The sequence below is a fragment of the Cyanistes caeruleus genome, chromosome 1 (genome assembly GCF_971803275.1).
Source record: "Cyanistes caeruleus chromosome 1, bCyaCae1.hap1.1, whole genome shotgun sequence".
Classification (NCBI taxonomy): Eukaryota; Metazoa; Chordata; class Aves; order Passeriformes; family Paridae; genus Cyanistes; species Cyanistes caeruleus.
The window spans coordinates 94819856-94836231 of NC_141701.1; the positions used below are offsets into that span (position 1 = coordinate 94819856).

Sequence of the window (16376 nt, forward strand, 5' to 3'; positions counted from 1 at the left end):
ATATCCTGTGATTATTGTCTTTTTTTAAATAATCCTAATTAATTTCAAAATCTTTCTTAAGCAACTGTAATATGCTTGAAATAGTTTAGTTTCAAATAATACTTCTATTGTTTCAACTGAAAAATCCATGTTGCATTATTACTAGGCATGATGAAGCCTGAACAGATGAAAATATTGCCTCATTTTAAAAGCTGGAAGATGTTCATATCTGTTAGCTGAAAAATAGTCCCCTGCCTTGAACAGTCATGCTGCTTCTGGATATTCTCCTTGGCTTATGTTAAGATACATTTTTAGTTTCCAGTGAAAGCACAGATGTGCACAGTGTTCCTAAATAAGACAATTAAAGGGATGAGTTGTTGAGTTCAGATATTGTTATTTAGACACTGTACCTTATTGACTGTTTGGAAGACATTTTGGAGATGTGAGGAGGGCATAAAACCCAATAATGCATTTAGTTAATAATAACTACATATTTATGGGACAATATTTAACAGTAACAACACATAATAATGATTTAAAGCATGAGAACAGTGATGCTTTTTCTTAAAACCTTGAGAGCTTTTCTTGGAGCTGTAAAGGTACACAATTTTCTTCTTAATCTTGGGTGTAAAGTGAAATTAATCCAGTATTTGCAAGGATTGCAGTTAGTACTAACATGCAGTATTTCACAGTGTGCAGATCCAAAAAGACAACTGCGTAGTGCCTCTTCCATTTATAACTTAGAAGTGAGTGGGAGTATTTTAGTTAATGATAAAAGTACATGGTTCATTGCCTGAATGGAGAGGGAAGGACAGTAAATGCAAAATTCCAAAGGTATCTAGCTGTGCACAATTGAGGGGAATTGGAAGACTGACTGGGGAACAGGAAAAGGTTATGTAAATAACAGTTTCATGATAATAACATGAGAAAAATATAAAAGTAATTTGAAAGCTATGAGAAGAGTATTTTTTAAGTGAATATTGTAGCCCGTGTTGCAGGAAGGTACAGATGTCTTTATGGGTTTTCTTGTTTATCCATCTGGGTGGTATTCCTGGATGGCATAGAGTTACTCATGGGAAGCCTGGAGCTGGAGAATCACTTGCCTGGTATTGACCATTGGATGGCTGTAGTTAGGTCTTTAAGACTGAATCTGGAAGTCTGCAAACACTGAGATAAGTGGAAGTCCTCCTTTTCTGGAGCTCTAATTCTGCCCAGATTTAAGAAAAACAATGTATTCAAGTAATTTTCATAATTTATGTATTCAAATTTCTGTATATGTTAATAAGCATTTCTGGTATCATCTCCATGGTAATTGAGATTATGTAGTTTTTTCATGGGTTTCTGAATGCTTGAAGTTGTATGTGTTGTCATTTTAACTTGTTCTGCTTTGATAAATATGACATGAGAGGGTTAACATGATTGACATACTGCTGCTGTTTGACTGTGAAAATGTATAACAGAATTTAATTTTCTCTGTAATGAGATGTTAAAGATTTTTGTAGCATACTTGCCATCTGTTTTTGTGTAGTCAGTCTTTTATAGTGACTAGGTATATATTTGCAGGGCTGTCTTTGCTCCCTAGAGTCAGCAATAATAGTGGCAATGTTTTTGGTACCTAGTACTCCTGCATTGTCTTTCTGCCCACTTCCAAATTATGAAAAAACAGATAATAAAACAAGATGTCAATTTTAAATACTTTAAAGACAAGTCAGTCTCTAGCTTTCCCTGCATAGGAGGATACATTAAGAGACATTTATGCAGAAAAGGTTTCATTATTTTACAGGAAAGAAAAATGAGCAAGAGATAACACAAAAGAAGGCAAAATCAATATCAACGTTTTCTGTATTAAAATGAGAAAATATTCACATGGCTAACTTGATCATAGTCTATAACTTTCTTATTGGAGGGCACAGGGGGCGGAGTTGCTGGTCACCCTCTGGTGATCAGTGACAGGATGTGAGGAAATGGAATCACAAGGGCATGCAGTGATAGTGCAAGTAATGGCTTTAAATTGAAAAAAGGTAGATACAGATTAGATAGTAGCCAGAAATTCTTCACTGTGGGGATGGTGAGACACTGGAACAGGTTTCCCAGAGAAGCTGTGGATTCCCTGTCCCTAGGAATGTTAAAGGTTAGGCTGGATGGGATTTTGAGCAACGTGGTCTAGTGAAAGGTGTTGATGCCCATGGAAGAGGTTTGGAACAAGATTATATATATATATATATACATAAGGATATATATAAGGTCCCTTCCAACCCAAACCATTCTATGATTCTTTGGATGAAGCGTTGTTAGAAGTTCTGGGAAGAGTCACTTGTCACTGAGAGGCTGGACAGTCACTGGAGCAGGATTCCCAGAGAAGTGGTCATGGCACCAGTCCTGTTTGAGTTCAAGGACTGTCTGGATTTTGTTCTTAGTCAAATGGTTTACTCACAGTTCTTAAAGCAGCAGGGAATTTGACTCTGTGATCCATATGGATACCTTCCAAATTCAGATATGCTATGATTCTGCCCAGTTTTGTCAGGCATAAGGTATCTGACCCTTGGATACTCTGTGCCAGGCGAATGTTTCATTTACTCAATGTGAAATGTGTGCAGTGTGTAAGTTTGTAGTGACATGTAGGTACCTCCTTTGTATTACCAGAACTTCTGTTTAATTCAGTATTAGATCATTTGACTGTTATTTTTTTGCAAAATTTTTGGATGTTGGTGAAGTGTTTTAGCTTGTTTACAAGTAACTGGAAGTTTGTAGGCATGAAGTCAGTAACCTGAAACTTGTGTAATGGATTTATGTCAGAGCTGGCAGGGGAGCTGCAAAAATGTATAGCTAATCTATATTAAGACTGGATATCTGTTTAATCATTATTGTCATTTAAGGACAGAATTATTTAGTTTTGAAGTTGCCTTTTCCTTTTTCTCTTTTTTCTTTCTAATAGGTGCAAAATAATATAGTTTAATCTTTTTTCTGCATCTTTCTCCAAATTTGAATGAGATATTCCTAGTTGAATCTGGGCTCATGGTGGATAATAAATTGCACTACATCCTTAATTATTAGCTCTTATAGGGCAAGATTCGAAAAAATGCTGTACTAGTTGCAGATGAACAGCCTCTTCAAGGTGAATACTGTTGACATACAAACATGTGAATTTTATTTGTAACAGCATAAAGAGTTAAAATGGAAAATGCTGCAAAAAATCAGGAAATATTAATGAATGAAAATGCATCATTTCAAGTTATGCAAATGGTTTTTTGCTACCTATGTAGAATTTCAAAGTAAACTAAAACATGCATCTATTTTTTAATGTTTCCCAACTTCCTCATTTATCAAACTTCATCTTTGCTTATGATAGTAGCCCTTTCTGTAGCCCTTTGTGGCCCCTCTTTACTGAACTTCTTGTAGAGAATACAGTTTCAATTGCTTCCAGTCCCATTTCTAAACTGGTGTTGCTGAGAGTGTGTTACAAGTGGTGAGAAGTACCGGGTCTCCCAGAAATTCAGAAAGTTTACATCATCTTATTTTGGGAGCTAAGCCCTTATAAGACATAGTCTGGCAGTTGACTCCGGCAGATCTTTTCCAATCACACTATTCCAAATGGCGCTGTTGTGGTCGCATGCTGATCTTGGGAAGGTTTCTTTGGATTAGTAGAAAATCTTGCTTTTTTCCTTTCCAGTACTGTTACTTGCAGATTTTGCTCTGTTGGTTATTTTTGCTTTCTCCAGTGTTTTATTTCTAACCCCTGTGTTGGCCATGAACTGGTGCTGGTATATGCCTTGGGAAGAAGTGGGGAGAGAGAGCTGAGGATTTGGGTAGTCATGTAACAGATAACGTGTGTGGGAGGCTGGTATTGTTCACTTTGTTTAACCTGTGAAAGCTTAGATAGGCATTTTTGTGATCAACAAATGAAAACTTGATACAGACAGTTCTGTACTGGCAGAGTAGGTACATCTGACTGTGCCTATGATTCTATCTCTTACACAGTGAGGAAGAAATTCTGTTCATTTAAAACATGTCGAATAGGAAAATGCTGTTCCTTAATTTGATATTTCCCCTGTGTGTGTGTGTGTTGGAAGAGAGAGGAATGTTGGGATACATAACATTTGCGACTTGAGTGCCAAGACAGATATTTTAAATTCACCTTTTCATTTTTTAATCTATTATGTGTGCTAACTGACTGTCACAGTTTTGCTCAGTGAAACTATGTTTTAAGATATTTTGATTACATATTTATTTACTTGAAGTACTGTTTTCAGTCAAGAAAATGTTAATCTGTTCTTCAGGTATTTATGATTCACTTATAAAGAACATCTGAAAGGATTAGCTGTTGTTTGCTTATGGTATAATTTTTCGAAAATATTGATTTCTGAATTGCAAATGCTGAATATAAAGTACTGTGAGAAATCCTATTTTAATTGAGTTTCAATCCAAGAGTGACCTTTTGGTGATAGATCTTACTGGACTTTTGATTGAAATTCACTTTTTTTCCTACTTACAAAAATATACCTTTTTTTTTTCCTCCTTCTCTCAGAATCAACGAATCCCATCTGACATGGTGTTTCTTAGAACCTCAGAGAAAACAGGTATGTTTTGACAATTCACATTGGTTACATGATAAATTGGTGTTTATGGTAAAATTTTAGATTGTATATTGTGACCAATTTGAAATGATCAAATAGATTGATGGAGCTCTACCTTCATCAGATTAATGGGAGAGAGTTCTTATGTGATAAACACATTACAGAGGAGTAATCTTACTGTGAACATGAGACTTCTGTAGATATGTTTCTCTACATGGATGGTTTTTATGAGCTCTTTTAACAAAAGGTTTAACTATTAAAAATGGCAAAAATAATTAGCTAATATAAGACTGTACTTGATTAGTATGATTTGACATTATTTTAAATTACAACTGATCATTGTCTTTGCAACATACATTTAAATGTCATCTGATTGTGTTTCAGTTAATAAATTGAAAAGAGCTCAAATGTGAACTTGCTAATACATGTTTAAAATAACTATTTTTTGAAAAATGTAATTATCTGAACTCCTGAAATAATTTTACTGGCCTTTTTTACTTCAAAATAATACTGCCTTTTTGGACAGTCAAAAAATAAGAGCCGAAAAGCCAGGAATTTTCTTGTGTGGGAGAAAGAAAAACGTTGCTTGTTAGCTCTATTTCTCTTCACATGGTGATAGCGGAGTACTCTTAATCTTTGAGAAACAAATATCTCCTTTATAGGAACCCTATAAATTATAGCTGTTTTGTAAAGTTTAGAAATTACTACTGGATGCCCCTTTGTATAACTCAAATGAGTTTTCCTCCTTTATATTACCATTTCTCTTCAGATCCTGAAGAACTGTCTGGTATTTGTCAGACTGCACTAAATTTCACAAAGCTAATAGCTGTGATATTGGTAAGCCCTGTATTAGTGGCACATAGTATTTCACTGTGGCGCTGGAGTTCTATCATATATTTCAGATAAAAGCCTAAATTTGTAGAGATCATTTGAAAGAGGAGACAAAAATATTTCTGATAGCCTACGGAACTCTAGTAGAGCTATATATTTGCTAAAAGAAGAAATTACTGTATAGTTACTGTGTCCTGTTAATGCTGATTACATGCAGTGATCATCTATAACTGCCCTGGAGTGACAAAGTCTTCTAGTGGTCTTGTATAAGCTCCATTTTTGTTCACTACCCTCTGGTTCATGATACAGAGACTTTTCTTCTTATTCTCTCTCAGAACTACAAGCTAGCAAAAATCCTAATTTTCTATTAACAAGCAACAGGTTAACTAGTTTTATTGGTGTTGTACTTCTTTAAAACAAAACAAAAAAACAAAACCACACAAAAATGATTTCCTAAACTTCAAGCATATGGCAGTAATTGTTTTTTGACTAAAGAGTGAACACTTACATCTGTAATTGTTTCTTCCTGATGTTGCAGTTTTGACTGATTTATGCTTTAATTTATAGCTGAAACTTTTAAGTACTTTGTGAAATAGTTTTTGCATGGTTTTATCTTCTATGTAATCTTCTGTGTAATAAAGCAGTTTAATTATAGCTTCTTACTATAAATCTATAAAGAGTAAAGTGGAGAGTTTGAACTAATCTCAAAATCCAAACCTCACTGTAAGCTACTTTTGGGGTAAATTAACAGTTTTCCAGCTTCAATATTTACACTACATATTAATGTATTCTGCAGCACTGCAATATCCTACATCATCACTCAAAAAAGAAGCAATTTGGATTATAAATGGGCAGTTTACGAACTTCATCCAGAAACTCATCCCCCAGTTCACTTTTACAGTTTTCTAGGATACTTTTAACTGCATAGCAGAAGCTGCATTCTGGGTATCAAGCTTATTTTGATAAAACTAATTCCTTATTAGATATATTCTTCCCTTTCTTTGTCAAACACATTATGTAGAATGTAATCTTCAAAGATCTAATAACTTGATGTCAATTGTGTGCCTGTATCTAATTTCTAAGATTCATATGTTTATTAAGCAGACTTACAGAAGTTTATAGTCTAAAGGCTCACATTGCTGGGACTTCCTTTTGTATTCATGTGACAATCTGTAACATTGGTATTCCTGTCTTTCATGGATGGAGGCAGCTAGATGGCTGTTCTTATTTTGAGTTAGGATTACTTCCCAGGGGGATGGAGCAGGTGGAAATCACTCCTCAAATGTGAATTCTTTGCTGCTGTCTGGCTCCCTGTATAACAGAGGTTTCCAAAAGATTTCAATTGACTTCCAAAATAAATAAAACAATTGCTAAAAATTAGCATGAAATACTTAAGGAGTAATATGTTGGAGTTCTATGTATTTGAAAAGGTAAGAGGGGATTATTTATGGATGAATCTTGATTTTACTCATTATATATGGCAGAAGTGACAAGCGATTTGAATGATTTGTCCCATTTATCAGCCTTCCACCAAATGAAAGGAAATGTTCATGCTGAGCTGGCTGCAAAAGATGGTTTAAAGGTTATTTTCATTTTCTGTATAAGCAGGCAGCATGCCAAAAACAATTGACTACCTTAGTGTAAAGCTGTTATGCAAATGTAGGCAAGATCTCTGTTACACCAATACAAAACTCCCTTGCTGAAATTAAACAAGATTGTAAGTGGCCCTTAAAAGAACTTTCAGGATCATTTTTAATTTGTTTGGCATGTTCTCTTCATTTCATTTGTCTATGTACCATCTTGAAAATCAAAGGCTAGACAGGGCATTCCAGAGATCATCATATAACCTTATAATTGTCCACAGAAACTGCCAACTGAAGTGTGTGTTAATAACTTCATTATGGGAGTATCAAAGATAATCTGTGTGTAAAACACAAGAAAAATTTCAAAGTTAAACTCTTTCCTTCACTGGGCTACAATCCTTGCACTCCACCTTGACTGTGTCTTGGTGCAGTGATTGGCTTCTGATCCAGGTAGGGTATTCCTATGCTAATACATGCTCTAACATGAGCTGGGTCTGGTCTGTCCTGAAAATCTGGTGCATGTGTTTGTAAGACTCAGTGTTTCTGGAATATTTGTACTCTTTATACTTTAAAATATGAAGTTCTGAGAGGAATACGAACTTTATAGGGTGACTACAGTGTCAAAAAAGAAAGAATGAAGTTAATTTTTTTTCCAGACAAGTTTTTTATTTACATGCCTCTAATAACTTCATATTCTTGTTATTCATGGTGAAAAGCTGGCAAATGCAGTGGCTAGTTCTGAGCTAAGCAAATGTTGATTTTAGCTATCAATTTTTGCTAGGTCCTAGAACAGATGACTGTTGGAGCTAGCAGCTTGGTTTTTCTTTTATTCATATAGCTCTTTCATCCTCTCTAGTTTCACAAAAACTCAGGATGCTTCCCAATTTTGAGATCATTGCTCTGCCATGCTAGGTTGAAATTGGCCACAAGTCAATAGTTACTGGGAGAAAGATGGCGCAGCAGAATAGCTTTGTACATGGAATTAGGGCTAAAGGAACTAATTGCTTATTTCTGCAGCTGGAATAGCCAATGGTAAAAGCTTCAGGTCTTATGATATGCCCCATAGACACTAGGACTGCAAAGAATTGTTTTTATTCTGTACTACTGCTAACAACTTAGGCCTATGACAGACTAATCACAGCGCTGGTAGGATACTGACTTTCCTTAGTAGCTTTTTATGGGGGTAAGAATTGCTCAGTCTTAGTTAAACCTTTCTTATTGTTCCCAAGGTCCTCTTTGTCACAGATGATGCTTTGTGATGGTATGAAAAGTAGAGTCAGATTTTCTCTTTAACCTTTTCTGGTGAAACTGAACTTCCAAAGGGTGAAACAGGAAGTGGTTTTCCTAATCTGCTTCAGCTTTCCTGATCATAGTATTTGAACCTAGCACATGTCTTCTGCGTGGAGTTAAATTTTTTGGTAGGCACTTGATTCCACGTAGAGTAACAGCCACTGTTTCTGGAAAAGTAGTATTTTTTTTTTTTTTTTTCTTCAAGATAGGGTACTGCATTAAATTATTTCTCATTAAACAAACTTGTAAAAGTTCATAAAAAATATATATGTAGAAGTCTTGCAAAATAAAATCACAAATTTATTTTAATACCTCAGCTGCTGTAGATTTCTCAACAGCTCCTAAATTGACAGAAAGAGTTTTTTGTTTTGATTTTATTTTTTACTTATAGAGATGATACTCTGGAGAGAGCAACTCTCATTGGCTGATCAGTCCCACTTCTATCAAGCATACGCTAATGCAAAGGTTTTTTATCATAAACCAATTTTGATTCTTCTTTGTGGAGAATCTTTAATTCTTTGCAAGGTATGCAAGTTGGACAGTTGCTACATTTAGTATTTTTCTGGCCACTGTTGGATTGTTCTGGTACTTGCTCATCAGTCCATTTCTCTAGTCTTTCACGGTCCCCCTGGACATTTCCCATTGTATAGAAGAGTGTTTTGAATCCCGTTTATGAAACTGTTTAAAAATGGTATATGTTCTCAGGCATAAAATACTATAGCAAACATGTTTATACTTTTCAGAATTGTAGCAAAAAAAGTAATCTCCCTTGCATTAAAATTTGTAGTTAAGAGTTTCAGGATTTTTTACTTGTAATTACTTAAACAACAGTGGTATAAGTAAAATGTGGGAATAAAACAGGAAAATAATTTTTATTTTGAGGCTTTGTAGCAATTCATTTCTGTGGCAATATAACTTTCAGATGTGATTTTTATTTTAAATGCTAACCATTTAACTGGCATAAACTCTGCAATGCAAGTACAGGCTTAAATACTCATTCATACAAGTTGATTTTCTGTTGGAAGGAGCTGTGTTAACCAGTAAAGGCTTACTTCAGAGTCTACCATCTGAAACAAAGTCTGCTCATTAAAGTTTTTTGGAAAATGATGAGTTCTTAAGAATTTCTATACAAAAGGAGAGCATGCCACCAAATACTTTTTACTTGTTTAAAATATCTAGTTTTGTAGGTCTTAAAAAGCAATTATTAGTAAAACATATCTGACAAAGAATGAAACTGCAAGCTCACTGCAAGGAAGAATATAATAAAGGCGATGGTAGTACTATCTATTTATTCTGGACAGTTAGGAGTAAGTATTCTACAAATAACTTAATTGTCTGGGCCCCAGCCTATTCTGAAACTTCAGATATTTGAAAATCAAACCAGAGGAGAAAACGTCGGTTTGGAATTCTGTTGTGCAGCTGATGTCACTTTTTATTTCTTCATAAAACCGGGCACTGCAGAATAATAAGGCTGAAGAAGTTGCATTTGTCACACATTCTGGAATTTTCTATTACGTTTAGAAAACAAGTGTTGTAAAACCTACCTGTCTGGAAACTAAAATGCTTTGAAAATCTATTGCTGTAGAGAATGATAAATGACTAGAGTTAAATTTTGCACATACGGCCAGATAAAAGTTTATCTTCAGGGCATGAGTAGCTGCCAACAATCTGTCCAAACTACTTTAATCTGTTTCTCTACTTCAGTTCCTATTCTGTTTTTAGCATTTGATTTAACTCAGGCTTGAAATGTTTTGGTATCTGTTTTAAGCCACTGAGTACTACTGATTTGACGTGATCAGCTACTTGTTTTAAGATGTAGTCAGATAGTATGAATGTTATGTGGTGGAAGGAGGTGTTCTCAGCAGGCATTAGGCTCCCAATAATATTCTACTCTTTCTATTTGAACTGTAAAATTACACAGTAAAATATTATTAGATGACATGATAATATATACAATTCCCTAATAATTTTTATTTTCTGTCTGTACTTGTTCGACTAGTTCAATCCATGCGTTTCATTAGATTTGCAGCAAAATAAGCATTAACAAAGAAATATTTTAATTTCTTTTTCTTTATTTAAAGAAATTACTAGTAAGAGTTGATAAAATTGATGTGTAAGGAGACTGTATTGTGTTAGGCATAAATTAGCCTCTTCCTGTTTGGCAAAGATAATGCATTTTCCCACAGATTTGAGTGGATCTCATGGCTTGGCTTGAGTAGCAGTCTGAATGTCCCAAAATCCCAAACAATTTCCATAGTTTGGGAAGCAATGTAGAGAACCTGAAGGTGAGAATCATCAAAGATCCCAGAAGCAGGTCTAGTCAGGCAAAAAATATATGTATATTAAGAACTGATAGATTTGTTGGTATGTTGTCAAAGGCTTTGAAAATAAAAACCCAAAATTACTCGTGCAAAAGTAGGGTTCAAGAATTCCTTGTGTAAATGTTTATAATATGTTGTCTCTAAAGTATGTGTAAAGTCCAGTGTTAAATCTTCATAGCTGGGTCTGTTGTTTCTTCCCAGTTATCAAACAGTAAAGGAAAATTTGCTTTTCCATGCTAAATTTAACTAAAAATTTATCCTCTTGTTTTTCACATGCCTATTGTAACCTGATGGCTTTGTCAACTCCTTTGACTTGTCCTTCTCTGTGTTTAAGCTTTATGACATACCAAGGCTTTTATTACTGCTCTCCCTAATTTAGTTAATGGAATGTCCTTCAAGTTGATTATTATTGTTGCTGCTAAAGTCTTAGAGGCAATGCAAGTTCTCAATGGATACAGGTATATTCAGCCATATGCTATTCTCAACCTCCTCTGTGAGCTCTGCTTTCATCAAAAGAGGAAATGCTCCTAAAGTCTTCTATAAGCACTCCTCTTTGAGATGTATATGTATTTGTTGTTACTGGTCTTTAGAAATACACGTGTGTTAGGGAGGTTGATGCGGACAATGAGTTCTCCTGTGCTGCCAGAGCTCTCAAATCATGGAGCTGTTTCGTTAGTACTCATATTTTATCTGAAAAGTGAGAACTTTTTCAGTGTTCTAGGCATTGTCTATGGCAGGCTTTTAAATTTAGTCATTACTCTGAAGATGTAAATAATGCACGCCATCTTTTTTCTGTATTACTGGGTTTCTGCAAAAAGCGATTGCAGTATGCATCAGAAGAATAATGGAGAAAAGTGGTGCATCAAATCCTATTAAATGGAAAAGATTAATGGTTTTGAGTATCCTTCTGTATATCTCAAAATAATATTAATCAGTAAGTGAAAAATTTTAGAATGTGAATATGAATGTAGACCTTTTTTTAACTTGGAACATTGTTTGCTATATCTGAAAATTCCATAATGTTTTAATAGAGATAAAAATTCCTAAAGCGTACTGAATCAATACTGCAATTCAAAAAAGATGCAATGTGATCAAGCTTGGATTAAAAAACGTCTGAGTTCTTGTCAATAAGGAACTGTGATGAGTTTAGGGGTATCATATTGACTGTGTATTAATACATGGTATCCTATAAGACCATCAGCTGATTGTTTAGAATGTAAATGAAACTGTTCATGGATCCAGTGACTGATGGCTTAAATTCCAATTAATCAATTGCTTCATTGGTTTCTTAATTCAGATCAAATATCTCAAGTACACACAGTTCTTCCCTGGTCTTAAGAGAAATTAATGCTTTTAAACTAATTTAATCAGTCTTCTATAAATGTGCATCCTCTGGAATGGCGGTGTAGCTTAAATGTCTAAGATGTTTCAAGTATCTTGTGGTTTTGTTTCTTCTTAGAAAAATCATAATTGAAAGTTTCTCATTAGATTAGTAAATGAAACTCTGTACTGCAATATGTCATCCTGGTGCTGCTATTCACCTTGTCATCAGTTTAAAATTTTCATGTACATAGTCACTTAAGTAATATAAATGATTTAAAAATGAAGTTGTTTGTAAATGATCTGGTGTTAAGTGTGCAAAGTCAAAGTCTGTTTTTCTTTTTTGGGTACATTCTAGTAACCCATCTCTTTCAATGTTTTTCACTTAAAGCAGGAAGGCTGGAAAATATAAAGCTGTTTATGACACTGCAGTTCCACATGCCCTGTTTCTCACTGACCCATCAATTAATTCATCAACACTTGACACAAGCTCTTCACTCTGACACTTATACCAGTTGATCTTAATTTGATTGCCGTTAAAACCTTCCTTCCCTGACAACTGTTGTCAATTATACAAAATAAAATCAAGTATTCATAAGTAGTCTGTAATAGGATATAGGCAGACAGATTTAATAATTCAGTTTTGCTGAGGCTTGAAAGGCGTTAGTTGTAGCTGTTGTTCTCATTTGTAAAAAATTCATTGGATACAGCTCTGGAGAGAGAAGGCAGACATAATTTTATTTATTTAGATTTGACAGAGAAGAACCTAGACATGGAGTGATGGTTTAGCATTATCTCCATTTAAGAATAACTGACAGGAATTCTTATCAGTTGCATATTATAGAAAGTAAATGCAATTTACTTTTATGTTGGTTTTTTTTTTTACTAATTTAAGTGCATACACTCTAGGGTTGCTTTTTGACAGTATCTGTAATGGACTGTGGAATTCAACCCTGCATTTATTCAGAAAAAACGATACCTTTTCAAGACTGGGGTGCTTGCTCTTTATTATGCTTGTAAAATATGCATATTCCTGTACATTTGCTATATACAACTAAATTACTGTTGTTTTCCTGTGATGCATCTTCCTTACAGTATAACATTAAAATGTGTACTGTGGCATATTTGAATTCTGTTTACAAGTTTACTTCAGTGCTTATTGGCAAGTTGACTTTTTAAGCTAGCCAATAATTGGCAAAAAATTTACAAGCAGAAATCTGTTAACTTTAATGTGTTTTTGAGAGCACATGAAATAGTTTTGAGGACTTCTGTGTTGAATAACTTCTTATACACTTTACTGTGTACAGTGATGTTTGTAACAAATACCATGTGTGGGTTGACTGGTAAGGCTCTGTGCATTTTCATGTACTTGTGAAATCTAAATATAGGAACATTAAAAAAAAATAACTTTGCTTGTAAAATGCTGATTAAATAGATGTAGTCAAAGAAAAGGTCTGCTCTAAGTTGTTGCTCAAAGCAAGAGCAGAAAAAGTGAAGAATGGAAGTGTGGAACTGCTTTTATAACGTGTCATTTACTTTGTTGTTTTTCAATGCTAGTCAGAATAAGCTATTCCTAAGCAGGGGTTTTCTTCCTGAATTGAGAATCCTCTTGTGAAGGTATTCTTGGGAATTTCATGACTTAGAATTGCTTTCTCAGAACCTTCTTCCAGACCTGGAGTTGGGAAATTAAAATTAAGTTTAGATACAGGACATGTTGGAGAGTTCAGTTTGTTATGTCAAGAAAAATACCTTAATTTTTCATATTGCTATTAGTCAGGAAACATGGCCAGTCCTGGAAAGCAAGTATTAGCATGTTTTAGCTTTAGGTATTATATATATATATATTAGGTATATCTAGTATATATATATATATTAGGTATTATATATTATATAGGTATTCTCATATTTTCCAACCTTCTCTTTGTAAAAGCAAAGCCAGTAGACTTCATGATCAAGAAGGAAGTAGGGAGGAAGCTCTGTCTTTTCATCGTGCCACTCTACCTGAACTTTTTGCTTGCCATTTTCAGTCTGATTTGCACGTAATTTCCATAAATTGATGCATGTATTTTAATATATTTTGATTCAATTATGCAGTCTGGGATTATTCAAGAGTATTACTCCTAACAAAGAACATTAGGTCATGCTTTTATGACCAGTAGGATATTCTGTGTCTGTCTGGTTATTTTATTAGGCTACTAAGAAAAGTATACAACAGAACAGTCTTTGCCTAAAGCGTCTCTGAAAGGAAAATGTCTGTGATATGCAGGAATGTATGTAATCTAACAAAAGAGATGCTACAAATAACACAGTTTTGATTTTGCAGAAAACTAAGTCACTCTAGGACAGTTGAGATTTTCTTTCCACACAATTTTAATATTTCAAAAAAATAAAATAAAATAAAATTTCAAAAAAATTTAATATTTCAAATATTAAATCTCAGTGTAATTAAGGTAAAATGATTTATTTTTCATTGGAGCTTTCCATTAAAATCAGGTGATGCATTTGTACATAGAATAAATTATTTTCCTTTTGTGAAGTAATTGTTCTTAGTCTGTCAATACTGCTATTTTGGGTTTCTTGTGATAAATACACTTTCTATAAAAACTACTTGTTAAACAGACTGAATATTAAGCTAATTGTTTTAAGGAGAAATTATCTACCTTACTACTAAACATTTCCAAATCAAATAAAATAGGAACAAATAATTTAATTAATACACAGCAAATTTTGTTTTCTGAGTGACTTTTTAAATAAACCCTGGAAGCTACAATACATTTAAGAAAATATGTAACATCCCAAGAAATAGCCTGTTTTCAGAAGCCTATCTTAAAAACTGTGTTTAATATTCTGGAGTATGTATATCAAAATTAAATATAGAAGCACAAGTTCATTTGCATTACTATAATTTCAGGAATTTAAAGATCCCCACATATAAAGAAATTAACACATAAAATGCGATTAACATTGATAGTATGAATAAAAACAGATTAGGCTATCTGGTGATGATGCATAGTATTAATTAAGAGAAAGCTTGTGATATAAATGTGTTTTACTTGATTGAGAAGCTTCCCTTCCTAGTCTGGGGAAGAATTTTTAGAATTTTTTCTTTTTTTTTTTTTCCACTCCTGCACATTTTTTGTAAGGTGAAAAGACAATCAGCTTTTTCAAAGGATGATGTGTATTTAGTTTGGGAATTTCAGGGCCCTTTTCTTCAGGATTTCTGGAGGCAGGTAGGTCACTGATGCATGTGCACATGTACACCATTCCCAGAAGCATTTGATTTGTACGTGTCCTTCTGGTATGTTCTGATTGAAGCCTTAAGTCCAGCATACGCGAAGTAGAAATGTTTCTGCTTACTCTGTATTAACAATACCTTTGTTTGACAAATCTAGGCCAGGCATATCATGGCCCTAGATTAGTACCATCATAAATGAGCTTTTTTATCTCTATTTCAAAGCACCATAAAAGCTACTGAAGTAAACATTATTTTTCTTTAATATTCTATTAGTGCACAAAATAGCTTTAAAAAATATATTTTTATCCATAATGTCCCATAAAACATAAGTAAGAAGTCTGTTAATAATTATCAATGTATCCCTATAATGTAAAGTTACATTTCAAGTTTTTAAATTTATTTTCATCCTTTGTATTGAGGTGTGTTTTTTCCATGGAAAAGCAACCTTAAGGTAAATTATGGACAGAACACAAATAATTGAGGTCTTGCTAAACCACCAAAACAGAATTGTAGTCCCAGGACTTGTCTAAGCATTCAAGTTTCAAAGTTTCAACTGAAATGGTTTCAAAAATCAGTTTAGGTGCTTCAGCAGCACCTTGCATGCATTTCCTCTACATTGATTTCTCCCTGTCATCAACTGATTAGGCTAAATGAATATTACATACTTGTAAATTAGTTTATATGTGCTCATGAAGTTTGCACCACTTTTGATAAATGTTTAAGCTATTTAAGTCCAGCATAAATTCCTTGAATCAACCTTAAATTCTAATTCAGATAATTCCAAATTTTTCACTTGAATGATGGAAGTAAATCAGATGTTCAAAATCTGCAACTTTGTCTACTAATTTTGACAACTGTATAGTTATAGGAAATGAGCATCTGTGTGCCTCACTGTATAAAGTAAAAGTTTTAAATTTGGGTATTCTCCTTTATGTGTAGCCTTACGAAAATTTCTCACGTTCAGTGTGTAATTAAATTTTTCTTTTTTAGTTTTTTCTTTTTGTAAACACCTACTTTTGATAGGTAAACACTTAAAATACTTAATGACATTTCCTTAAATGCCTCCTTTTTTAAAGTGGCACAAACTTAAAAATATTACATTCTTTGTGTGCTGTAAAATAATTGTAAGAGACTTCTAACACTGTCCTAAAGCATTCTGCTGAAATATGTAACACAGTTTTTACAACTTTTTTTCTGTGAGTTTTTTTGTTTTAATTTTGTGATTGGATGAGGAGGGTGCAAT

General features: G+C 33.7%; 1 protein-coding gene across 6 annotated transcripts in view; it reads left to right on the plus strand.

Annotated features, from left to right (window-relative positions):
• The window catches only part of ATP9B (ATPase phospholipid transporting 9B), a 158519-nt gene that overhangs the window by 46404 nt on the left and 95739 nt on the right, over window positions 1-16376 (plus strand). For all 6 annotated transcript variants that reach the window (XM_086842951.1, XM_086842955.1, XM_086842971.1 and 3 more), the window contains one exon: window positions 4505-4556. In XM_086842951.1, the coding sequence (XP_086699077.1) occupies window positions 4505-4556 (52 nt within the window). The remainder of the gene's footprint in view (window positions 1-4504; window positions 4557-16376) is intronic.